The sequence below is a fragment of the Baudoinia panamericana genome (genome assembly GCF_000338955.1).
Source record: "Baudoinia panamericana UAMH 10762 unplaced genomic scaffold BAUCOscaffold_6, whole genome shotgun sequence".
NCBI classification, from domain to species: Eukaryota; Fungi; Ascomycota; class Dothideomycetes; order Mycosphaerellales; family Teratosphaeriaceae; genus Baudoinia; species Baudoinia panamericana.
In genome coordinates, this window is record NW_006911262.1 from 420,651 (window position 1) to 443,478 (window position 22,828).

General features: G+C 55.3%; 10 protein-coding genes across 10 annotated transcripts; 6 read left to right on the forward strand and 4 right to left on the reverse strand.

The window, feature by feature from the left end:
- The first annotated feature begins 131 nt into the window (after positions 1-131).
- Positions 132-1,780, forward strand: BAUCODRAFT_471869 (uncharacterized protein). Its single transcript, XM_007678272.1, has 3 exons — positions 132-652; positions 703-775; positions 834-1,780. The coding sequence occupies exons 1-3, from the start codon at positions 540-542 to the stop codon at positions 1,656-1,658; spliced, it is 1,011 nt and encodes a 336-aa protein (XP_007676462.1). The 5' UTR covers positions 132-539; the 3' UTR covers positions 1,659-1,780.
- A 19-nt stretch (positions 1,781-1,799) lies between these two features.
- BAUCODRAFT_472268 (uncharacterized protein) lies at positions 1,800-3,031 on the forward strand. The gene is made up of 5 exons (XM_007678273.1): positions 1,800-1,826; positions 1,889-2,027; positions 2,079-2,151; positions 2,217-2,787; positions 2,879-3,031. Coding segments are annotated over exons 2-5 (672 nt in total). The 5' UTR covers positions 1,800-1,826; positions 1,889-2,001; the 3' UTR covers positions 2,881-3,031.
- BAUCODRAFT_33675 (uncharacterized protein) lies at positions 3,000-6,019 on the reverse strand. The gene has a single exon (XM_007677868.1). The coding sequence runs from the start codon at positions 5,825-5,827 to the stop codon at positions 3,182-3,184; it is 2,646 nt and encodes an 881-aa protein (XP_007676058.1). The 5' UTR covers positions 5,828-6,019; the 3' UTR covers positions 3,000-3,181.
- A 184-nt stretch (positions 6,020-6,203) lies between these two features.
- Positions 6,204-8,164, forward strand: BAUCODRAFT_156531 (uncharacterized protein). The gene is made up of 2 exons (XM_007678274.1): positions 6,204-6,690; positions 6,752-8,164. Exons 1-2 carry the CDS (start codon positions 6,603-6,605, stop codon positions 7,933-7,935), a joined length of 1,272 nt encoding a protein of 423 aa, XP_007676464.1. The 5' UTR covers positions 6,204-6,602; the 3' UTR covers positions 7,936-8,164.
- A 6-nt stretch (positions 8,165-8,170) lies between these two features.
- On the reverse strand, positions 8,171-10,410 carry BAUCODRAFT_70317 (glycosyltransferase family 2 protein; the record flags this gene model as incomplete). The annotated part of the gene is made up of 5 exons (XM_007678117.1): positions 8,171-8,711; positions 8,764-8,918; positions 8,969-9,851; positions 9,911-10,054; positions 10,106-10,410. 5 exons carry the CDS (start codon positions 10,408-10,410, stop codon positions 8,171-8,173), a joined length of 2,028 nt encoding a protein of 675 aa, XP_007676307.1.
- Positions 10,411-12,858: 2,448 nt separating this feature from the next.
- BAUCODRAFT_470891 (uncharacterized protein) lies at positions 12,859-14,246 on the forward strand. Its single transcript, XM_007678275.1, has one exon. The coding sequence runs from the start codon at positions 13,341-13,343 to the stop codon at positions 13,974-13,976; it is 636 nt and encodes a 211-aa protein (XP_007676465.1). The 5' UTR covers positions 12,859-13,340; the 3' UTR covers positions 13,977-14,246.
- Positions 14,247-15,052: 806 nt separating this feature from the next.
- BAUCODRAFT_147976 (uncharacterized protein) lies at positions 15,053-16,129 on the reverse strand (the record flags this gene model as incomplete). The annotated part of the gene is made up of 1 exon (XM_007678276.1): positions 15,053-16,129. One exon carries the CDS (start codon positions 16,127-16,129, stop codon positions 15,053-15,055), a length of 1,077 nt encoding a protein of 358 aa, XP_007676466.1.
- Positions 16,130-16,405: 276 nt separating this feature from the next.
- On the forward strand, positions 16,406-17,289 carry BAUCODRAFT_89239 (uncharacterized protein). The gene is made up of 2 exons (XM_007678152.1): positions 16,406-16,451; positions 16,505-17,289. The coding sequence occupies exons 1-2, from the start codon at positions 16,441-16,443 to the stop codon at positions 17,139-17,141; spliced, it is 648 nt and encodes a 215-aa protein (XP_007676342.1). The 5' UTR covers positions 16,406-16,440; the 3' UTR covers positions 17,142-17,289.
- On the reverse strand, positions 17,272-20,232 carry BAUCODRAFT_33679 (uncharacterized protein). Its single transcript, XM_007677869.1, has 2 exons — positions 18,661-20,232; positions 17,272-18,582 (listed from the first exon to the last, which is right to left on the reverse strand). Exons 1-2 carry the CDS (start codon positions 20,207-20,209, stop codon positions 17,579-17,581), a joined length of 2,553 nt encoding a protein of 850 aa, XP_007676059.1. The 5' UTR covers positions 20,210-20,232; the 3' UTR covers positions 17,272-17,578.
- Positions 20,233-20,954: 722 nt separating this feature from the next.
- Positions 20,955-22,491, forward strand: BAUCODRAFT_470845 (uncharacterized protein). The gene has a single exon (XM_007678277.1). The coding sequence runs from the start codon at positions 21,047-21,049 to the stop codon at positions 21,989-21,991; it is 945 nt and encodes a 314-aa protein (XP_007676467.1). The 5' UTR covers positions 20,955-21,046; the 3' UTR covers positions 21,992-22,491.
- Positions 22,492-22,828: the final 337 nt, after the last annotated feature.

Below are 22,828 nucleotides of genomic sequence, written 5' to 3' on the forward strand. Positions count from 1 at the left end.
ACTCCGATGACGAGCCCGAAGCAATAGCGGGTATGGCGCTCTACTTCAACAATTACTCCACCTGGCGGTCACGGCCCGGTATCTATCTGGAAGACTTATTTGTGCGGCCACAGTACAGGAAGAGAGGATATGGGAAGATGCTGTTGCAAGCGCTGGCACAGGAGGTGGTAAGGATCGGAGGGGCGAGACTGGAGTGGAGTTGTCTGAGGTGGAACGAGCCGTCATTACAGTTTTATGCAAGTCTGGGAGCGGAGAGGATGGAGGACTGGGTTGCGCTGAGGGTTGATGGGAAAGCGTTAGAGGACCTGGCTTTCGGGCGCACCGAAGCAGTCAAGACATAGCCGTGTCACGCTCGTCTTTCTGTGCCTTGAGCTGGGGTGCTCCTTCCGCGAAGCACCGGAGCCGCATAGCGACTTTCCCAATTAGCGGCGTTACTTGAGGCAGGCACGCATGCGGGGCTTGCGGCGCACCGGCGCTTTGAATTGTGCAAGGGTGCCAACAATCTCTCACTCGCATTGGATATTATCACTGGCAGCGGCATGGCACCACACGCTTCGTTTGGTCAACCCAGCCAGCTTGGGCACTCCCAGAGCTTGCAGCGCACATCTTCTACAGGGAGCGTTGCACCTACGGGCAGACTTGATGAAGCAAAGTATGTCCCGTCCCATGCAGTGATCGCAAACACAGGACTAACATGCGCAGGCTCTTCAATCAAGAAGCATTCGCAGATGTAGTTGTCAAATATGGCTTAAGGGAGAAAAAGTGCCACAAGCTCGTGCGCTCCCTCATCCTGACACCGTTACCTGTAGGTCGCCCACTAATCTGATAACAAGATCCTCTGCAGCAAGTCCGCATACTTCAACGATCTCTTTGGCCCCGGGAAGAACTTCGCCGAAGCGAACACCGGCGTCATCGAGCTTCACGACGATGACGAGGAAGCCGTTGAGGCAATGCTACGTTGGCTTTACACGTTTGACTACGAGGACCGTACTTCTTTCGCCGAGGTCGAGGGTAACGCGACGCCAGACTTCCATCTCGCAGTCTGTCTAGTCGCGGACAAGTACCTCCTCACGCCGCTTTGCGACGAGGCACTATCCCAACTATGCAAGGTGCTCGAAGGTCTGCATCACGGCCAGCTCGTGAAAGTCATCGAAAAGGTGTACTACTCTGAAACCGCGTATCCTGTGTCGGTCACTGCCTGCGTGGACGAGGTCCGCAACGCCTTCATGTACCCTCTCCTTCAAATGGAGGACTTTCGCGGCCTTCTGCAAACGGACGGGACTACCTGCCTGTCCGTTATTGACAAGCTGCTCGCTGATGCAGCGAAGGCGGCAACTCGGAATAACGCCGCTATCTTGAGGTGGCACGCGCAGCTTGCGGCAGCAAACAGTAAAGCAGCAGCTGATGTGAAGGCGAAGAGCGATGAGATCGAGAATCTCAAGAAGGGCTTGAATACCGTGGCTACCACAAATCACGTCCTCCAAGGTCAGTTAAATGAGGCAAAGGCTAAGCAACAGCTCTCCAGGAAGACGTTCACTATCTGCAAAGGCTGCCGGCGCCGTCAGCTGTGGCCGGAGAATGCGTGTGGGAGAAAGTGTGACAACTGTAAGAACATCTTCGGAGTGTCCGAATGTACAGAGATATGGTCGAAAGGTTGATGGGTGAACGTTTCATGGTCGCAGATGCTCACGGGATGTTGGCCCAGGGATGGAGCCTGAGGGCCGCTCAAGTCATGGTGCGCGCTCACTAGAACGTGCACCGTAAGCATTGCCGGGTTCATAATTACCTCATGACCTCCTCCGTGTAGAGAGCAGAAGTGAAATGATGTAAGCCGCAGTCGATGTCGACCTGTAAAGGTAGTGGCACCTGAGTTTACAGCATGTGGAAGGCACAGCAACACGCTCACTGAACTGCATAGCCTCGCATGGACTGCAGATTCTTACGTCCATAACAGCTTACCAAGAACAAGTACATCACATAGGAAGCCAACATCATTCTAACATGGCGAAGACGCTTGACGAGAGGAGGCATAGAGACGCCTTTCCTTCACGATAACGCAGCCATGCTGATTTCAGTAGTCTTTTCAACAACCCGGCGTATTCGGACATCACGATCAAGTTTGGCTCGCGAGAAAGAAAGTGTCACAAACTCGTACGTGCCCGCAGCCGACAGTCAAAACTGCCATACATTGCGCTAACATTCATCTCACGCATAAGATCCTGTGCCTCAAATCCACCTACTTTGATGAGCTCTGCGGCCGGGGCAAGGCATTCGCGGAAGCTCAAACCGGAACGAGCGCCATCGAGCTGCATGATGATGACGAAGACGCAGTCGACGCGATGCTGCGCTGGCTTTACACGTCGAAGTACGACGTAGCCAGCAGTGAGACTGCCCAGGTATCGCCTATGTTCCACCTTGCTCTCTACACGGTTGCCGACAAATATCTCCTAGACGATCTGCGTGATGAGGCATACGACCCGGTTTGTGGCGCTCTGGACAACATCTCCGTCGCCGAGCTAGCAAACTACATAGAGCATATCTTCGGCCCTTCGGGGACCTACCCCTGTCGCATCACCAACAAGTTCGCCGAGCTGCGCGACAAGCACGCAGGCGCTCTTCTGGAATCGCCACAAGGCCGGAAGCACATCGAGGCGGATGGTCCGCTGTGCATGGCGCTGATTGATAAGTACCGCATGGCTGCTAAGCATGCAGAAGAGGAGGTAGCTGCCATCAGAGCAGTAGCCGTCCCTCGGTACGAGAAGCGCGTACTTGCGATATGTCCCATCTGTAAGCGTGAAGTGCTGTTGCGAAGTGCTTCGTCCACATTGCACTGCATCTGCGGGTACATTGGCTCGTCAATGCGGCTGAACCATGTCAGGATCACCGAAGTGTGGGAAATAACCGGGAAACAGACCGTTACGGAGATGGTCAAAGCCGTCGCGCCGGGCATCTAGTGAGAACCTCGACTTGGAGAGGCTACCGTCACATCACAGTGGCTGCATCGGAGGATTCGACACAGCGTACATACGCTGGCTATGCCTTACACTTGTACGCCACACTGCGAACCTGGCTGTAGACGGCAAAGCACTTAGCAAGTCGACCAGAACGACATGAAGTAGTGCTCGCCACTGGCATTAAACCCAGCTATAGCTCCACCATGGGTTGGCGATTAGCAACAACTTCACTTCTGCAAACTCTCCAACAACCCTTCATCCTTCCTGGTCTCGACTGCCTTAAACACAGCCCCCACAACATCCACCCCTCTCTCCGCACGCTCAAAAGCCTCCGGACTCCGATCTGTCAAAATCTCCAGATCAGCATCACTTAACAACCCCTTCCCCTCCTTGACATCAATTCTCTCCCCATCATCTCTCCCTAGCAACTTCTGCAGCTCAGCAATATCCGCGCCCGCAACTTCCTGCCCCTTCCTAAACCTCCCCTTCTGAACTACCAGCTTTTCCAACCTCCGCTTACTATCCGCCTTTTCGAGCAACATCTGCTCGACCGTTCCTTTCGTGGCGAGGCGGTACACGATCACCGGCCGCGTCTGCCCGATCCTGTGCGCGCGGTCTTGCGCTTGGAGATCCTGTTGTGGGTTCCAGTCGCTGTCGAAGAGGAGTACGGTGTCTGCAGCGGCGAGATTGATGCCCTGACCGCCTGCTCTCGTGGAGAGTAAGAAGACGTTGGCTTCACTGTCGGCCTCGTTGAAGGCGAGAATCTGTTCTTGCCGCTCTGTCTGCGGGATCGAGCCGTCGATGCGACATACGGGCCACCCTCGCAGCTCGCGACAGTACGTCTCCAGCAAGTCGAGCTGTGTTTTGAATTGCGAAAAGATAAGGACTTTGTGCCCTTTGCGTAGGAGCTCGGGAAGCAAGCGGTCCAGGAGAAGCATCTTGCCGGATTCGGTAACGAGTGTTTCGTTTACTGGGGTTAAGTCGTCTAGATCAAACGGGTAATAAAAGTTGTGAGGCGAGTTACAGCACTGGCGGAGTTGCATGACAGGGTTCTGCAGCTTCTTTTGACTGATTTCGCGCTTAGCGAGGGCGAGTGTCTTTGCGCGCTCGGTCTCTTTTTCGTCTTCGCCTTCGTCGTCATCATCGTCAGGCGCGGGCGAGATTGCACCCTCCTCAAGTTCTTTAAAGTACTGCGTATCGGACACCTCTTCATATGTTCGGCGCTTCTTTGCCTTCCTTGACCGTGCGCCAAGACTACCATTTGTGGCAGGGGTAGAAGCACGGCTCGACTTGGCGCTTTTGTTCGGCGTGTCACCTGCATCAAGCGCCTTTCGCTTCAGACTCCGGCTCCTTGTGCTCGCTGGTGTCGATCGACCACTGATACTCTCCACCACCTTCTCCTCCAGAAAGCTTCTACTGTTGCCTTCCAATATAGCTTGATACAACTCCCGCTGCGTCTGCGTCAAGGGGGCATATAGGACGTACTCGCGCTTCTTCGGCAACGATGTCTCGACATCAGCCTTTACTCTCCGCAACAGGAATGGCTTCAGGATCGCGTGCAAGCTAGCTACGAGGTTCTTCTTCCGGTCCTCGGACAAGATCTGCTCATACCCGTTCTTCTCCTTCAGCGCGCTGAAGTCGAACCACGACTCAAAAGACTCCAGCTTGTCAAATATGTTGGGCATGAGGAAGTGCAGTAGCGACCACAGCTCTGCGAGATTGTTCTGGAGCGGAGTACCTGTGATGAGGAGTCTGTTGGCAGATTGATACGACTGCAGCTCCTGGATAAGTCGGCAGTTAAGGTTCTTGATACGATGGCCTTCGTCGATAATGATGAACTTCCAGCCGTAGTGTGCTAGAAACTTGCGATCGTTCATGCAGATCTCGTAGCTTGTGCAGATGACAGGAAAGTCTTCGCTGCCCGGGTTACGAAGGCGTTTCCGTCTGATCTCCTCACGCTCCGGCTTGCTTCCGTGGTACAGCACCACGGGGATGCTTGGCGTCCACTTCTTGAACTCTGCGACCCAATTGCTGGTGGTACTAAGCGGTGCTGCAATCAGAAAGGGGCCATTGATGCCTTTCTCCCGCAGGAATGCTATGAAAGAGATTGTCTGGATTGTTTTGCCGAGACCCATCTCGTCCGCCAAGATGCCGTTCAAGCCATTCTCGTACAGCGAGGTTAGCCACTCTAGGCCTTCCAGTTGATACGTCCGCATCAAGCCTCCCGTGACCGAGTCAGGTTGCTTCGCGGATCGAAGGTCCTGCATGCCGATGTCTCCGGGCTTGACGCTGGAGTCTTTCGTCTCCTCCGCCAGTGCTTGGGAAATGGTTGTCTGACCCGCTTTGCCTTTCACGTCTTCCTTCTTCACGTAATCGGAGATCTTGCCGTTCTTGCCGCTTTTGGAAGGCCGACCTCGCTGTGGGAGCTTTTTCTGAGGCGAGGCTCCCCCTCCAGCCTGCTCTGCCGTCTCCTCTACAATGACAGCATTGCGTGTTGCGCGCTTTTGGCTCGCTTGAGCCACCTCCTCTGCTTTAGCCTCACGCTTCTCTGCACGCTTTTTACTCTTTTCGTCCTTCGCTGTCTCGGCTTCTTCCTGCTTCGTCATTTGCTCCAGCATGATCGCCGAGTACAACTTGCTTTGGCTGAGCAGGTACTCCAATGCCTTGTACTTTGTGTCTACTGCGCCCGGTCCACCTTTGAGGTCTTGCTCGCGCTGAGCGGCCAACTTGCGCTCCCGCTTCTCATCTTCCTTGCGGCGCGCCTCGGCCATGCGCGCCTCCTCCCTTCGCATCGTTTCGCTGTAGTCGCCATCGTGCGTTTCGGGCGAAGTCGGAGGCGTGCTCATTGCCACATCCTCCGTTTCGGGAGACATTGCGCGATGCTTAACGTGAGACACTGGAAACCAACGCCTCCAAGTTCAAGTGCAATTCCCAAGACAGACGCGACCTTTGCGACTAACGTGAGGACAAGGGAGAGTTGTGAGCTTACCCTGCCCTACCCTAGGCACGCTACATGGACCTGTGTTCCTTCGTTCGACGTGGAACAGGACAGGCAGGATGCATCTGCAAGTCCGAAGTCAGGGACACGCTTGTCTCGCGTGACGTCAACGCGTCACTCAGTCTAATGGGTCATTGTGCATAGGCGTTCTCCCTCTAAGTGAACAGCGGCTGCCGCTTACCCTCGGCTTCACGAACCAGGTACGATCTGTTACTCATCATGTTTGTACATCGGTTTTATCGACAAACGTAAGGTTTTACGGCTCTAGGTGACCACTCCAAGGTCGCATTTTATTATGGCTGGATCAACGCGTCCATCTCTTATCGAAGCATGCGCGTTGCGAGTTTGGCCACGATAGCAAGTTTTGGCTGATCCTCAACACTTCTATAACCAGAGATAGAAAGCTCATAAATCCGGGTAAGAGAGGCTGCAGCGACAGACGCTGTCTCAGGTGTATAAATGCGACTACATCCACTCACCGTAAGAACCTTTTTGCGTGCATATAAGCTGTGCCGAGTCGCCAGAAATTGCCACTACCATTCCCAACGTGGTAGCGGCCTTATGCACGCTCCTGAACCAAATGGCGGGTTTGGGCTGGGCAAGAAATGGCTTCGAAATGCGTGAATTAGGAAGGTAACGACAAAATAGAAATGCATGCGACCGCAGCGCATGCTACTCACTATAGACGACCTCGACGACCGCCGAAGCGCAGCGATGGACGGACTTTAGAAACACCATGTAAGTGCTTTCGCTGTCGTCCAACAGGCTATCGTCACCGTGGCAGAGCTGAAACATGCAGCGCTTCCTACCAGAAGGAGCAAAAACATGCAGCGGCTCATGCCGGGAGCAGCAGAGACATGCAGCGCTTCATACCAAGATGAGCAGAAACGTGCATGTTCTCGACCTCATCCTGCTGCTGCTGCCGTTGGCGCAGGAGCCGTCTTCTTTACGCATTACAACCTGTATATCATGCTATCAGAACCATCCCAACCAACTCCTCTGATCCCTTCTCATCCCGTACTCTCCAATACTTCTTTGTCGAAAGCGAGCAAGAACATTGCAAGACCGGCGATGCAAATCCAGCGTGGCATGTGGGTGTGGAACACCGCACAACTGCTCACCAACACGTCACAAATCGACAGTCTCGTGGCAACTGCTGGCAATATCAGCATCACCGACCTCTACCTTTACGTGGCACCGACCTGGTGGGATGACAAAGGCAGCGACATTGCAGGATTCAACAGCAGACTGAACGCTGCCGGTGTTCGTATGTGGGCGCTCGACGGCGACGCAGCGTACATCGACGATGCTACTGCCCAAGGGAACTATCTCAGTGGCCTTCACGACCTGGTCCAGTTCAACCAGCAGGTCGACGCAGACGCTCGCTTTTTCGGGTTTCAGGCCGATATTGAGCCCCAGGACACGGCAGCTCACGAAACGTACTTTTACAATGGCATTGTGGAATCGGATCTTACGCCAAACCAAACCAACTCCCGCGACACGCTTTTGTTGCAATGGCTGGACATATTCAACCAGTCTAGCACCCTCTTGCGCGGTAATGGCCTGCAATTCGGCGCAGCGCTGCCCTTCTGGTTGGATAACTACGACGGTGAGCCACTTACAGTACCCACGACGGACGGGAACCGCACTGGCATCATGGACCTCATCATGCCGGTAGTGGACGAGTACGTGATCATGAGCTACAACACGCATCCAGAATCGGTCGTGTCTTTCGTCCAGGCGCAAGCGGCCTATGCCTCCGAGCACAGCCAGCAAGGCGAGAGGATGCCTCGCGTTCTCGGCGGTGTCGAAACCGAGCAAGGTGTTGGCGCGGGCGTCTCATACGGTGACACGCCCGGCAAGCAGTCCAGAACGGTCGTACTCAGCGACATAGCCGAGATTGAGGCTAACCTCACCGTGTTCCCATCTTTCGGTGGAATGGCTATCCATCATTGGTCGGCTTGGGAGGCTCTCGGGCCGTGAGCCTCCGCGCCGCACGACCATATATGCGGTACGCAATAGGCCGAGATATGGGGTTTGAGGCACAGCGAAGGAGACATGATGATTGTCATAATCTTGTACATAGTATCGAAGATGACACTGGAGGGAAAAGCAATTGGTTGGAGTTCTGGAATTCTGCTATGTGTTGAGAGTGAGAACATGCCATGTACCCTGTACTAACGTATTATGTATTATTATACGCAAGAGACCCACCGCCTCAAACCATACTCCTTGCGGAGCTGACTACTCTATCATCGCTCTGATCGGTTCTCCACGAAGCCTGATGCGACAATTCGTGTTCGGTACTAAGCGCGAAGTCGAGAGAAGGCTGCTCGCCCACAGTCCGCAGCAGCATGTCGTTCGAAGCTGGCGATAGCAACGTTCGAGCCGCGGCTTGCTGCTCAGCGAAATCGACGACGTCCGATTTTGGCGGAATCGGATTTGAAACAACGGGCGCAAGCTTCGGAGCAGCCGTCATGTCATATGGCAATGCATCGGATGACTGCCATGGCAAGTCGCCAGATCGTCTGGGCGTTGACGGAGTGGTGTTCTCCGTGATGCTGGCCAGACGCTGGTTAGGTTGAACGTCCAGCGGCGATATGCTCATACGGCCACCACTGACGGATCCAAGCCTTAGACCTACCGCTCCGACCGTCATCCTGCGTCCACTCATCGCTTCTGCTGTGTTTGCAGGGCGGCGCTCATCAAGACGGAGAACGACTTCTACAGCCCTCTCATCTTCGATCACTTTGGGATGCCTGGCAAGTGTCAGTTGACGCGGACAATCAAACAATGTGGTAGGCTGCTTACCGCTTCGCGAAGTACTTCGCGTATTTGTATAGCGAGTAGTAACACGATCCGATGTTGACAACCGTAAGGATAAACTTGTACGGCATGTAGTAGATGTACAATGCCACGAAACCCACACGCTCGTTTCGTAGCCGGAGATGGACTTCGTTGAAGATCTGCGGAGACGTTAGTTAGTGTGGATGCATGCGCAGGCAGTGGCACATACCGTAACAGTGACGAAGTACAGCACAAAGGTCGCGGCCGTGAGGTATCCAGCAACAGCCGGCCGGACGATGAATGAGATGGGCAGCATAAAAGGCGCGATCAGGTAAAGCAGTGTCTCGTACACCTCTTGAAAGACGAATAGCTTCGCTCCGAGCTCCCAGAAGCCGAGTTTCCACGACCCGAGAATGTAGCCCATGTTGTAATACAGGCCGTTGACGAAGAAGAAGTTCCATCGGTAGAAGCGCTGCTTGAAGATGGTCATCTCGCCGAAGCCACCGCGAGAGCCACCGCCGGAGAAGAAGATGGCAGGAGGAGTCTCAGTCTCGACGAAGATGGCACTGCACATCTTGATGCGGCAGCCCAGTTTACGCGCGACATGGCCGAAGAACCAGTCCTCGCTGACGCTGAAGCCGGGGTGGGTGTAGAAAGTCTTGATCAAGAATTGCGTGTTCCACAGAGAGATGGCCCCATGCGCGAATGTCGCAGAGCCAACGAAGCCGGCGAACTGGCGCTGCAGTCCACTGAGCTTATATTCGAGGTCTTGCGCCTGGTGGCAGAGCGTGCCTTTCGTGGAATCGGGTCCGACAGATTTGATAGTATAGCCGATGCAGCCGACCTTGCCCTTCAACCGATCGCTGACGATCGGGAAGTTCGGAGGCAGTGAACAGTCATCGTCGATAATCAGCACGTTCTCGAAATGCTTCGCAGCATAGCAGCCGACGAATTGCGCAACGAGTTTCGACCCAATAGGCGACCAGACATGGTTGACGCCATACTGTTTGCAGACTTCCTCGGTATTGTCCAACGGCGTCGGGCTGTTGCCGTTAGCGACGATGAAGATATGATCTCGCGGGAAGATCTTCAACGCAGCTTCGAGCGTAGGCCTGCCGGTACGTCAGTCAATAACAGCGCGAACGTCAGCGCAGTTCAATGTACTACTTACCCGATAATCTTGGCGGACTTGTAGCAGGGGATCAGCAAGGCGACATTGTGAACGTTCGGCGTCTTCGTCGCATCAATGTTGTTGAGATCCTCAGGCATTGGAGGCTCCTTCTCAAAAAGCATAAGGAGTGGCGGGAAAGCATATCTGTCACTTATCAGTTTGACTGCCTGTTAGGACGAACCATACACCACTCACATGATTGCAAGCCCAATGGTTACCGACCACGTCCCTGCCACCACAAACTTGTTGCTGACTACCCAATACAACCACCATACCGTACCTTTCCACAATGGAACTCCAACCAGCACGAAGTAGATGAATGCAAGGCTCAAGGCGTATACCGAGTACTCGAACAGTAACATTACCCACTTCTTCCTCTTCAGGTGCTCGCCTCTGCTCTTGGCCTTCTCATACACGTCATTCAAGCTGCTGCGTCGGAAAGCGTTCGTGACGAGTTCCTTGGCAGTATCCACAGCGTTAACTACCGCTCCAGCCGCCATCTGCACCACTGACTGTTTCCTGGATGTCTCGCTTCGCATGGTGCCGGACCGCTGCAGTGTTCCTGTCCTTGAAGTCCCTATTCTTCCTAGACTACTCGGTTCGCGTGCCGTCTTCTCATTGTACTCAGACGGCACCATGCCATCTTCAGGAGATACACGAGCAAGGTAGCTGTTGTCGACAACATGGTCGTGGTCTGCTAAGGGATCAAGCGTGCTTTCGGGACGCGGTAAAGGTGGCCTGCCAGACGCCCGTAGATCGTACGTACTCAACTTCGTAAACAGCACAGTGTTGGGCGCAATCTGCTCCTCGGGAATGGTGGAAGGCTGCGGCCCAGACACTGTCCTAGTCACTGCTGCGGGAGGTAGAGATGGCGTTGAGGGGACGGTCGGCAAGCTCGTCTTCTGCCACCGCACGCGCTCGGGAGGCAGATGTGCAACGGTGTTCGATCGTTGATCATGACGGCCGTGGTTGAAGGCTTCCGCACGCTCAATGCGCTGTTCCTGGGTAATGCTGTTCGATCGCTCAACCTGCCGCTGCAGCCAATCCCTCTGCGCATGCGCTATTTGTACGATATCGAAGTTCTCTCTAGAATCTGATCGTACAGACGCTCGGCGGCCTACACTCGATATCCGCCGGTCGTTGGGTTCCCATTCCTGGTTGCCGCTGACGGTGGCCAGGAGGTGCGCTGGCACAACGATGTTGTCTCCGAAGGATACTCTACCGAAGATTGACGACGAAGGCCTCCGTCCTTCGTGGGCGGTACCGTTGGTCTGGCCATCATCGACGTTGGTGCTCGGTGTGTCACTTGACCGGGGTTCATGTTCAAGGTCAGACCCTGAACTCGAGGATTGGCTCATCTGAGCTCGCTGGTACACAAGAAGGAGAAGCAGAGTTGTGTGAAGTTAGGAGAGGGTTAAGTTGGTTAGGGTATACGCAGTAGAGTACGATTTTGACTTCTGGCTTATGAGAGAAAGAATGACTGCTAGCAGAAGCCGATCACCAGAGAGCTAGGGATTGTGGAAACGCCTTACTCGTATCCACCAAATTTTCTGGGGCTTCAGATGGCATATGTGCTTGACAGAGCCCGCCTGCAGACCACAGCCACTACATCATCCAAAACAATGTCAAAAGGAACGGCGTAACCATTGAAAGGCAAATAAGCAACTTGTAAACAAGACCCGTGACAATGGCATTAGATCCCGGCCGTGCTGCGGACACCATATTTGTAAGGCTGATGTAGTGAACCTGGAGGGAGGCCCGAATGATCTGCCAGGTTTTAGGTGAGGCTCAAGCACGCGGGTGGCAATCTGCATTGTCGTTTTCCTATTGCGTTGCATACTTCACCTAACCAGGCAGTCGCAGCATCGTTCCTTCAGAGTTAGAGTCTGTGCTTCGTCATGCTTTACGCAAGAGGGAACGATTGTGTCCACAGGAAGACAGCAGTGACATCTTTGGCATCGGAAACGCTATGCCTGTTCCTGCGCACAAGCCGATGGCGGTTCCTGCACCGTCATCGCTGGCCCAGTGGTCGAACTCAGTCTTCATCGTGTCATTCGGCGAGAGCACTGCAAAGTTTGTCAGAGCCTAAGTCGCTGTCCGTGGTCTGTCACTACCGCAATGCCATTCGTAAGCATTGTATTAACCTCAGGCGTCGGTAGATTCGTCCGTGCCCGGGCGCTTGTTGCTTATTGCGTGCCAAGCCAGACTTTTACCAGATCAAATCCAACAGCGCGGCACGCAATCCCGCCCGCCCGATCGCGTGTGCGGATACAAGAATGGGCCAGCCCGCCCATGACACCAGATCCAGAGCTCAACGAGTCGTGTAGCCTGCAAAAGCCCTGCAGTGATCTGTTGACCAGCAACCCTCTTGACTTCACTTATGTCTTGCGGCAAACTCCAGGCTCTCAGCCACCACCCGGGCTTCTCCGGGCGCCATGTTTCAAGTGGCATTTGAAAGATATGGGAAGCGAGTCAGGACGCACAGAGAGATCACGATGCTGTTGTGATTGCCGCAAGCTGTTACTGTCGTAATGCGTCGTCGACCAAAGCAGCCATACCTAAGCGTTTGGACCTAAGCCATTCTCTGCTACTCTCAGGGTACGTTACAGCATTACTGCTTCTGTGCTGTCATCCATCAATGGAACGGGCGTCGTGACAACTCAGCGTTGTTCAGGAAAGTGATATCCTTGGAATGCATGAGGCGTGTCAACCCGGATCGTACAGCACGTCGAGCTACGCCGCTCCCGCCTCCCTGCATCTTAGAGAGGGCTATAGCGCGCTCAACGCCATCTCGTCCCTTCCCGAGACATAGCGCAATGTGATTGTGATTGCGCCATAAAGAGTCTAAGTCAGTCTGGTTCGAGGGATCCAATGCCGATGGAAATGCCGTGATTTGCTTTCTTTGATCCCGGCAGAACAGGATGAGGATCAGTAAGGTGAGAATAAAGCTCAACGTGCTTGCCTCCCGTCAACGTCTACGCGTCGATCCAACATCACTAGCGTGATCATGCTTGAAGCCACGGCCAAGATCGTTCGGGCTTTCTACTCCACATACATTACGCCCACAATATTGATGCCGAAGGCAGACTACAGTATTGCCCTGTCATCTCCTACATCTCTGCGATGATGTGAGTATCGCTTATCGTGACTCCACGGACTCAGTCAGGAAAGTTGGGGCAGCTCTCCGCCGACTGTGGCGCAGTACAGCAGCTGCTGCATCCCGCATGGCCTTGACTTCACCGGTCAATGAGGAGGCTCTTACGAACAGCTTGAGCCTTGGGCAGGCGGGCGGCCTCGCGAGCTCCCCTCAACAATCACCGAATGTACTGCCATAGGAATGCATTCGGTCTTGCTGTAGTAGTTCCATCGTGTCAAGCGACTACTGGTAGCCAACCTCTCAACCAAGGTCTCTCGTACCCTTACATTCCCCATGGCAGCGACAGACCCCGAACCCAACTCCCTAGACACGCTCATGGCGGAGCCCTCCTCGCCCTCCACCCTCCCACAAAACTACTCATTGCACCTCATCACCGATGACGGTCTCCCCAAATACGACGCCATCATCCCACCGCAACCCTTTGCCACCTCTTCCTCAGGTAGATCCTTCGTCCTGACACTTTCCCACTGCGCACCAGGCAACATCAACAAACGCAACAAAGTCCTCTCCGGCAAAACCATCGAAATCATCACCGAAGCCATCACACTCATCCCAACTACCAGCTATCGTCAACTAGTCCTACACTGCTTACAGCGCGTGGACAAGCGCTTCGAAATCAAAGTCCAGCCGGGGTGTGGTCAGAAACTAGGAGGCGGGTTCGCGGTATGTACGGGAGGTGAGGATAGGGAGGCTGAGATCACTGTGCAGGATGAGGAGGGCTGGAGGGCGGCGCGGGCGCTAATGTGGGAGAAGCCGGAGGCGAAGGTGAGGTTTGTGTTTGCGCTGATTCCAGATGCGTACAGGGAGACGAAGGTGGAGGAGAAGGAGGCTAGGGTGGAGAAGGTGTCGGAGAAGGAAGTGAAGGGGAAGGCAAAGAAGGCGAAGAAGGTCAAGTGTGTTGTCATGTGATGTAACCTTGGCTGCTAGCTGTCACGATTGATGTTTAATGTCAAGATGTGCCATGACTTTGCTAAAGCCATGCGGCTTTCTCGTTGAGACCGCGAGTAATACTACCACTGCTCCTCATCTACCCTCACTGCGCTTCCTCAGCCTCTGCCAAACAACACTTCGATTCTTCGCCACCCCGATCGATCCCAGCGTCCTAATCAAGCCTCCTCTTCTTTTCGCCTCCAGCACGAGCTTAAACCCTGCTTCATCAGTGCATCGTCCTGTCTTGCCCTGGCAGCTCATCGCCTCGAAAACGATAGCGCCAGGGCGACCGCTCATTTAGATGCTGCCAAGCTTTGCCGAAGCGGTTGTGATGCTTTCGTAACGGTCTGCTCGGAAGAGTGGTGAGGACAAATGAAGGCCATAGGGGCGTCCTCCCGTAAGCCAGGCTGGTGGCGGTAACGAAGGGTCACCATCCAAGTCGCAGAAAGGGCGGGGATGGTAGAGGATCAGGGCGGTGAGGATATGGGAGGAATCGAGGGAGAAGGTCGGTGCTTCGAGTTCAGAGATGGTGGGTACAGGTTTGAACTTCGGAGTTGGGGTATCGCTGATGCTGTCACAGGCGACGGTTGTTGGTGGTGTTGACGGTGGAGATGGGTGTGAATAGGTCATTCGGCGAGTCTGCCGATATTGTGACGCTGTCGCTCGAGGATGACCTAGACGCTTCGCCCACTAGCATGGAGGCAGTAGACGGAGTTGGCGCAGTCGGCAGTGGGCTGCCGGTAGGCCTTCCTCTTCCATCACGCCCATCGTGTAAGCCTCGTAACGCAGTAGGCGCAATGATAGCGCTGCTGATAGCTGTTCTGAAAGCGGCGCCGAATAAATCTTGCGTACACCCGACGATATGCCTCACATGCAGATTGCAGGTTGCAGATGCTCAGTAGAGGCATGCTTGGTGAAGCTGGAATGACGCGGCGTCATAGCAGATTGGACATACGTCTTTCCCAGATGGTGCCGCCTAAATTCCACCTGCTCAGAGTCACAACACTGACTGCCCATGTCGAGTAACGGTCCTGCAAACGATAGATACGCGCGCCTCAGCTGCTCCTCGCTCCCCTCCTTCTTCCAGGCCTGGCCCTTCCTCCCCGTCCGCCTCGCTGCAGCACGGGACTGCTCCCCACGAACGAGCTTTCCAGCAACGAGCTCGACAAGTTCAGACTTCCTGGACTGCGCGGCAGTGACTGGCCACCACCAACATGAGCGCGCATCCTCTCCTGCAAAGCGCCCAGACTCTGCACTTGAGCCTGCAGAGGCGTGCCTGGGCCGGCAGCAACAGCAAACTGCGCAGGTGGAGCGGCCATCCGCCGCGTCGCACGAGCAGACCGTCTAGCGCTCTGGATGGCGAAGGAATCTTGGAGATCGCTGTCGGAGTCGCTATCCTCGACTTCGGTATCGGTATGCTGATAACTGCCCGCCTCTGGGACAGAATCGTCCAAATCACGCTCGATCCCTAGTTCTGCTTCTTCCTGAGCGACACCCGTAAGCTCCGCTTCTTCCATCTCCAACGCCTCCCTCACCTCCGCCTCCTCCTCCTCCACAGCGTCAGCGTCCTGTAGTCCCTGCTGGTGCTGCTCCGCAACCATACTGCCACCCCCTTCCACCAAGCTCTCCTCATTGAAGCTCACCTCCCCAACCTCATTCTCCGCCGCGTCCGGAATCTCCTCATCTAAGTCCCTCTCGACTTCGCCACCCTCTCCACCACCACCTTGCGCCTGCTCCCTCGCCTCCGCAATCTGCTGCTGCGCCTCCATATCCCTCAGCCCGGCCTGCTGCCTCTCCGCTTCCTCCGCCTCCGCCCGCTCCGCCGCTTCCTCATTCGTAGCCTGTAGCGTCTTCGGCACGCCTGGTGGTCGGATCCAGTAACTGCCAAAATTGCGTATGGCTGCTTTGCGCGCAGCGATGGCTGCTTCATCCGCGTTGAGGAGCGCAAGCGGGGAGCGGGCATTATGGGCTTTGCGTTCTTCATCGCGACGTTGTTGGAGGAGGCGCGTGTGTTGGGGGTTGTTGCTGAGGGTTGTTTGATGTGGTGGTGGGGATTCGGGGCGGGGCCGGAAGGCGGTGGGCAGGATGGGGGTGGAGTCAAAGGGAGGTGGGATGAGGGGAATGGAGAGCATTGTGGGTGCGATGTACCGGCTAGCCTGTTATTGCATCTTACGCTCTATGATGTGGAAGGGACTGTTGATGCATCTCGACCTACTGTCCGTAGGAGCTGAAAGCGGAGCAGCGAGTGTCGCGTGCAGTGAGTGCTGCTGGTTTCACGAAGCTCTTGTTGTCGCCAAGACACTCAGCAAGTCACACTGTATGCAGGAGCGTTCGCATTGCCAAACAAAGAAGGCACGCTGTGGAGCCGTCCCAGTGCGGAAAGCAGCCGCTTCGAGGACAACAGTGAAACGTCACCCACGACTCGACCAACATCCACGCGGTCATGGCGTCAAGGTAGGTCTGCCACCACATCTGTGAAGTATACACACCGCTCACAACTCCACCAGATTCCAACGCGACTCCCGCTCCGCCCTGTTCTCCTCCTACGACGCCGCCCAAAGCCACCAACGCTCGCGCCCCTCCTCCGCCGCCGCAAACCCCACCCGCAGCACCCCCTACTCCACCCACCACAGCAACAACAGCTCCCCCTACGCCTTCGGAAACTCATACAACAACAACAGCAACAACGATTCCACCCAGTTGAGCGCACAACCACCGTCAGGCGCAGGCTTCAGCCCCGCATACGCAAACGCGTACCCAGGCAGCGAGCGACACAGCGGCGACAGCGGCTACGGGAGTAGCAATGCCGGCGCTGGTTTCCGGCCCGCGACGCCGAATAAGAAGGGTCAGTACAGCGATGCCGTGATCGATGAGCTGGAGAGCCAGAATGAGGATCAAGTTGGGGAGATGGGGAAGAAGGTGCGGATGCTGAAGGATTTGACTGTGGCAATCGGCGACGAGATCAGGGATAGTACTGCGTTTGCGGAGAAGATGAATGAAGGGTTTGAGAGCACGCGGAATCGGTTACAGGGGACTATGAACAGGATGTTGAGGATGGCGGACCGGACGGGGATTGGATGGAGGATATGGCTTGGCTTTTTCGTCTGCATTTTCTTCTTGTTTGCTTATGTTTGGCTGTTCTGAGCGTGCATGATGCGAAGTGTCTTGACTGCAGTGAGTGTCTTCATGATGGAAAGCGTGTATGATACGTGTAAAGTACGAGCACACACTCGAGAAATCGACGGGTGATATGTGATGAAACGTAAGCGAATTCAGCGTCGACTGCTCCTGGTATGACTTTTCGAAAGCTTAGGGTGCTTCATCAGCCTGTCCACCACAGTACTCGAGACTGGCTTTTATCTGCTGCTATAACACGCATGTCACTTCTCCATGAGCGTCCCCTGCTCACGAACCGTGATCTACTGCAGCCCTCGTAGCTCATTAGGACGGTAATGAAGGTATATCGTACGCCCGATTCCATGCTCAATACTCAACCACCGTCCTCCAACGCCATTCCGCCAGAAGCTCCAACAATCATCCCATCATACAATCATCAAACAACAACCCGCGCTGACCGACTCTCAACTCCCCACCCCACCGCCATGCGCCCTAACCTCAACTTTGTCCAACTTCGGTACCTCCCTAGACAACAACGCCCTCAACTCCGGCGTAACAACCCTCTCCTTCTCCGCCCCAACCCCCGCACCGACATGATCGCCCACCGTCCTCTCTCTCCCCGTAGTAACCGCAACAGCAGTCGAAGAACTGCGTCTCCTCGCCCCACTCCCACTCTCCGCCGACGCCTGCCGCGGCCTCCCATCAACCCCCGGACTCGTGGCCGGCGGCGGCGGCAGGGGCAACGGTACCCTCTGCCTCGCCACCGGCGCAGCGGGGAAACTAGACTTCCGATCGATCGCCTCCACAACCCTCTGAAAGCGCTTGAACAGCGCCTCCGCCCTGACCAGCGTAGAAGGCAGATCGATACTCCCGCTCAACTCATTGACATACTTCAACACCTCGTCGAAGCCCTTCAAGTGCTCCATAATGACATTCCGATGTTTCTCCAGTATAGCCATGGCGACGAACAGGTGGAAGTTGGCGGAGAGGAAGTCAGTCCAGAGAGTTTCGTAGAGACGGAGGATGTCTTCGAAGCTGAACTCGCGTTTGAACCAGACGAGGAGCATGCGGAAGAAGAAGAAGAAGTTTGTGCTGTCGAGCTTTTGCAGGTGCTCGTACAGTTTTGGGTCGAGGAGCTGGCAGAGTTGGTCGAGAGTTAGTAGCTGCAAGCGCATTCCGCTTTGGTCTCGAAGGAAGTTCCGTTCCATGCGTTCCATGAATTTGACGAAACCCCAGAATGCCACGGCGTCGTCTTGTTCGATGGCGTAGATGGGCGCGAGGAGGTCGGACATCCCTTGCACATAGCCCAGGTCGCGGTTGTACTCGTTGTAGGTTAGTAGCATGTCCTTCATCTGTTCTAGGTGGACGTTTGTGCCGGCTTCGGCAAAGGGGCTGTCCGGGTCCGGGTGAGGGATGTCTTCGCCGGCGAAGAGGGGAATGTGGCGGTCGGTGCGGTGGACGTCCTTTTCTACGGCAGAGACGGCACGGTCAGTATGGACTGTCAGTAGCAGTGATCCTAATGTGAGAGGGAAGGTAGTTCGCTTACCAATGCGCATCTTCTGCTCCTTCCACCACTCACGTTCTTCGAGCGTGCCTTGCTCGTCGACCATGCGCTCCCACCATGCCCCCTTGAGGCGGATGTACTCGTCACGTAGACTGTTCATTTTGGCACGCCGCTCCTCTTTCGTCGACGTCCAGTCGTATACGCCTAGTAAGAAGAGCCACGCCTCCTTCCTTGCGCCGTCATCTGTTGCAAGTCCACCATGGAAGATGCGCTCTTTGACCTCATCCGGCGTCCGCTCCAGGCGGCCCGTGCTGGCATTGAAGTAGCCCTTCCACTCCTGCAGCGAGACCGGCTTTCGCTTGTCGGCCAGACTAATGTTCTGAGCGTCCAGATCCAGTATCTCGAACTCGCCAACGCCGGTCTCCTCCATCTCCAGCACATCCTTCGCCGTCCAGATGCGCTGGTTCCGCTCCTTCTCCGACTGCTCCGCAATGCCCATAGCCCATCGTGCCAAATACAGCCTTGCAGAGTCGAACTCGTCAGACACCGTCTGCACTTGCGGACTCTGCATCAATCGCTTGACTTGTGGTGGAAGGTTCTTGTTCTCGGCAACCGCCTGCGCCGTGCGGCGGGTGAAGGTCGTGACCTGCGCCATCTTCTCCAAGAAGCTCCACCGAGCTTGCTTTAAGGCTTTCGTAACCGGGTCCTCGCCTTGCTTGTGCATTGCAGGCTCATCCTTGTGCTTGCCCTCCAGCACATTGCGCACATTGTGTGAAGTCGGCTTCCCGCCACTGCCGAAGGACAGCTTATCCGCATCGTTGGGATCGATCAGATAGATGCTAGGCTCCTGCGCCGATCTTTCAACATGAACGTAACTCTTCAGCCATCGGATCAACTCATCTCCACCCCAGAACACGCCACCGCTGCCTTCGGGTGAGCTGATGCTGAAGTTCTCCCGCTGCAACCGCTTGCGCTGCTCGATCGTGCTCTGGCATTCTGAGTCGTGGAAGAAGAGGGCTGGGAAGCTGTCGCCGGCGCGTGTGTTGATCACGACGCTTCCATGCCACCAGCCGGAGTTGGGAGGTCGGACAAGGATGCTGAAGACTTCGCTGACGGGTACAGAGAAGGCGTAGGTGCCTAGACTGGAGCTGTGGGTTGTCGTAACAGGAGGCGCGGGGACGAGGGGGGAGTGTTGAGGCGGAGAAGGTGAGGTCGAGCTTTCCACTTTCGCGTATGTAGAGCTGGCCTCGCCTAGACTGCTTTCGGGCACCCATGCGAGCAGGAGACTCCTCCTTTGGGCTCTTCTGGCACTTGGCTCAGGACTTGTTGACGGAGTTGTAACATCGCCGGCAGCTGGCTTCTGCTGCATCAAAGCAATATAACCGGGTACATTGTCCCTTGCACTGGAGGTGGGATGGACGTAGACTTTGCTTTTCGTGTATAGCAGCTTGACGCCTTTGCCGCTCCTGCTGTGCCTGATGGTGCTGTACTCGCGCTCGGAATCGTCACTCATGTCGTAGAAGCTGGCGGTGGGTGATGGAGGACTGGGTGGATCGCGGGAGGCATCTTCGATGCCAGCAGTGGAGGCCATATTATTTACTGAAATGATGGCGGTGCAGCGCCGACGCTATACCCAACTACCTATGTTGGAGGGTGAGTCGAAGGCTGAGGCCTACTGAGAGGCGAGCCACAGCCATTGTTGCCTTGCAGCTGCGGAAGATGAGACACACATCCGCCCGCTGCGCATGACGAGCGTGGAGGCGGGGTTCATAGCCTCTTGCGCCTCACGATGGCCGCGGCTCCTGCCGAGACAAAGAGGCCGCCACAGATCTCAGTTGCATGTGAGGCGAGCCAACAGTACTTAGAGTGAATGCATGTATACAATAATACAATACAGGTTGCAGGAGGGTAGCATGTTCATGAGTAAAATGTAAGGTAGCCTACCTCATCTTTGCTCCCAGTATTGATGGGTACGCTTGAGCCCCCCCTCAAACTACACCGGACTCCATATCAATCGAATGTGCCTCGATATGCTCTATGCAGCGAAGGTGTTGCAGCGAGAGTAACGCTGATCGTGAGTATAACAAGGTATTACGGAAAATTGGTGAATGGACTGCTGTTCGAAATGTGGCATCGGAGGTGGTTGTTCTCCCGGCGCCCATGACTCGAAGTCGGGCTTTGATGGAGGAGGGAAGGGCCGAGGCTGCGGCAACTGAGCAGGCAGTTTTACCTAACGACATGTAACCCATTACGGATAAACTCAACATTCAAGCCTTCCAGGGTTCTATTCTTCCGTAGACTGTATCCAAGCATTCCAACATCACTCCTTCATCATCAGTAGCGTACGGTGACTTGCCCGACTCCAAGCCTGGAAATCATTCGGCGAACACTGTTAGCGACCACCGTTGAAGCCGGCCTCTCTGCAGCCATGAAGTTGCTATACCCGACGTCGCTCAAGCTGGACGTGTCGAAGTTAGAAGGTTTCGGCATCGAACTGCATCCCTACGATGTGAAGCAACAAATACCCGACAATCTCCTCGATGCCGAGGTCTTGGTAACATGGTGCAACAGCCCGGACAACTTCAAGCATGCCGCCCAAAACATGCACAAGCTCCACTGGATCCAATCACTCGCCGCCGGCCCCAACGATGTACTCAATGCCGGCTTCGACACGAAGAAGATCATGGTGACCACCGGTTCAGGCCTGCACGATCGAACCGTTGCAGAGCACACCCTCGGCTTACTCCTCAACGCCGCGAGACGGTTCTACGAAATGCGCGATTACCAAGTCCAGGGCAAGTGGCCGCAGCATCTGGGTGGTCCGCAACCGGACAAGGTACCGGGCACCTTTACTACGCTGGAAGACGCCAACATCACCATCTGGGGCTTCGGCAATATCGCCAAGTACCTCGCTCCCTACCTGACCGCCATCGGCGCCAAGGTCCGCGGAGTAGCTCGGCACGCCGGCGTGCGGAATGGTATAGAGATCTACAGCGACGACAAACTCGCCGAAATCCTCCCAAAAACCGACGCCCTAGTTATGATCCTACCCGGCTCCGAGTCAACATACCACGCCCTCAACGCGGACCGGCTCAAGTTGCTACCCAAGCACGCCTGGATAGTGAACGTCGGCCGCGGGACGTGCATCGACGAAGATGCTCTCAATAGTGCACTCGACAACGACGCCATCGGCGGGGCGGCGCTTGATGTTTTTGAGAAGGAGCCCTTACCCGAAAGCTCGCCGTTGTACAAGCAGAAGAATGTCATCTTGAGTCCGCATGCCGCAGGTGGTAGGCCACGGGATGCCGAGCAGTTGATCGCCGACAATTTGCGGCGGTTCATTGCTGGACAGCAGTTGAAGAATCTCGTTTGACTCGCGGCGAAGGCGGGCGCCTCGAAATTGTGAGGGCTCGCCTTCGGGTTCTGTAGAGCAGCGTTTTACGACCAGCGGTCCTCGATGACCCTGGACTGACTCTCGTGCGCATGAAGCATTCGGAGCGGTTGATCTTCGAATTAACGACGTGTCCCCTACATACGGACGAGGCAGCGTCGGCACTTTGCCGACCATGAGTATAGAGATGAAAACAGCGAATGCTGCTTGCTGTGATCGGCCGCTGATGCGTCAATGATCATGTACCTCTTCCAGTCCAGCTACCATTCCAGACTCCCGCATCATCTGTGCTCCAGCAGTAGCATGAACCAGTAAGGCAATACGTGACCGCTGCATTGTTCCCTCGTCGCGGCTAGGCGTTGAAGATCTGTTTCACTGCTGAAGTCTTGCAAACCCGCCAGCCTGTTCGACTGTATCGGCTCTCTTGTTGCGCTGCTTACTCTGCTCCATCCATCTAATTGCGGCGCGATCGTTGTCTGCTGATCTCTGCCGGCGGAACCAGAGGCCCATATCCGGTCAAGCTTTTCGGTCCTGTTCGTGCACCGCATTGGGAGCGCGTTGAGTATCCCAAGACAAGCAACCTACATCTCCACATGGTAAGCGCTTTGCAAGAATGGTATTACGGATCGTGAGCCTACCTCACGGCGTTACCGCATCAACGCATTTCGACCGGGTAACAAGTTACCACCCATAGTGGCTTTGTTGGAGTTGTTCTTAGCGCTGCTGTCGCCGCTTTCGTAACATTACATGCTGCACTCAATGTGCGTTGTGCTTGGTAGCATGTAATGGTCGTCGTGAGTTCGCCTCACTGTCGACCAT

Coding starts and splice junctions, on each gene's coding strand:
- BAUCODRAFT_471869 (XM_007678272.1), top strand. CDS start 540: ATGGCACCACACGCTTCGTTTGGTCAACCCAGCCAGCTTGGGCACTCC. Junction 653..702: donor GGCAGACTTGATGAAGCAAA/GTATGTCCCGTC, acceptor TAACATGCGCAG/GCTCTTCAATCAAGAAGCAT. Junction 776..833: donor AGAAAAAGTGCCACAAGCTC/GTGCGCTCCCTC, acceptor TCTGATAACAAG/ATCCTCTGCAGCAAGTCCGC.
- BAUCODRAFT_472268 (XM_007678273.1), top strand. CDS start 2,002: ATGGCGAAGACGCTTGACGAGAGGAG. Junction 2,028..2,078: donor AAGACGCTTGACGAGAGGAG/GCATAGAGACGC, acceptor TGATTTCAGTAG/TCTTTTCAACAACCCGGCGT. Junction 2,152..2,216: donor AAAGAAAGTGTCACAAACTC/GTACGTGCCCGC, acceptor CTCACGCATAAG/ATCCTGTGCCTCAAATCCAC.
- BAUCODRAFT_33675 (XM_007677868.1), bottom strand. CDS start 5,827: ATGTCTCCCGAAACGGAGGATGTGGCAATGAGCACGCCTCCGACTTCG.
- BAUCODRAFT_156531 (XM_007678274.1), top strand. CDS start 6,603: ATGCATGCGACCGCAGCGCATGCTACTCACTATAGACGACCTCGACGA. Junction 6,691..6,751: donor ACGGACTTTAGAAACACCAT/GTAAGTGCTTTC, acceptor TGAAACATGCAG/CGCTTCCTACCAGAAGGAGC.
- BAUCODRAFT_470891 (XM_007678275.1), top strand. CDS start 13,341: ATGGCAGCGACAGACCCCGAACCCAACTCCCTAGACACGCTCATGGCG.
- BAUCODRAFT_33679 (XM_007677869.1), bottom strand. CDS start 20,209: ATGGCCTCCACTGCTGGCATCGAAGATGCCTCCCGCGATCCACCCAGT. Junction 18,583..18,660: donor GGAGCAGAAGATGCGCATTG/GTAAGCGAACTA, acceptor TCTCTGCCGTAG/AAAAGGACGTCCACCGCACC.
- BAUCODRAFT_470845 (XM_007678277.1), top strand. CDS start 21,047: ATGAAGTTGCTATACCCGACGTCGCTCAAGCTGGACGTGTCGAAGTTA.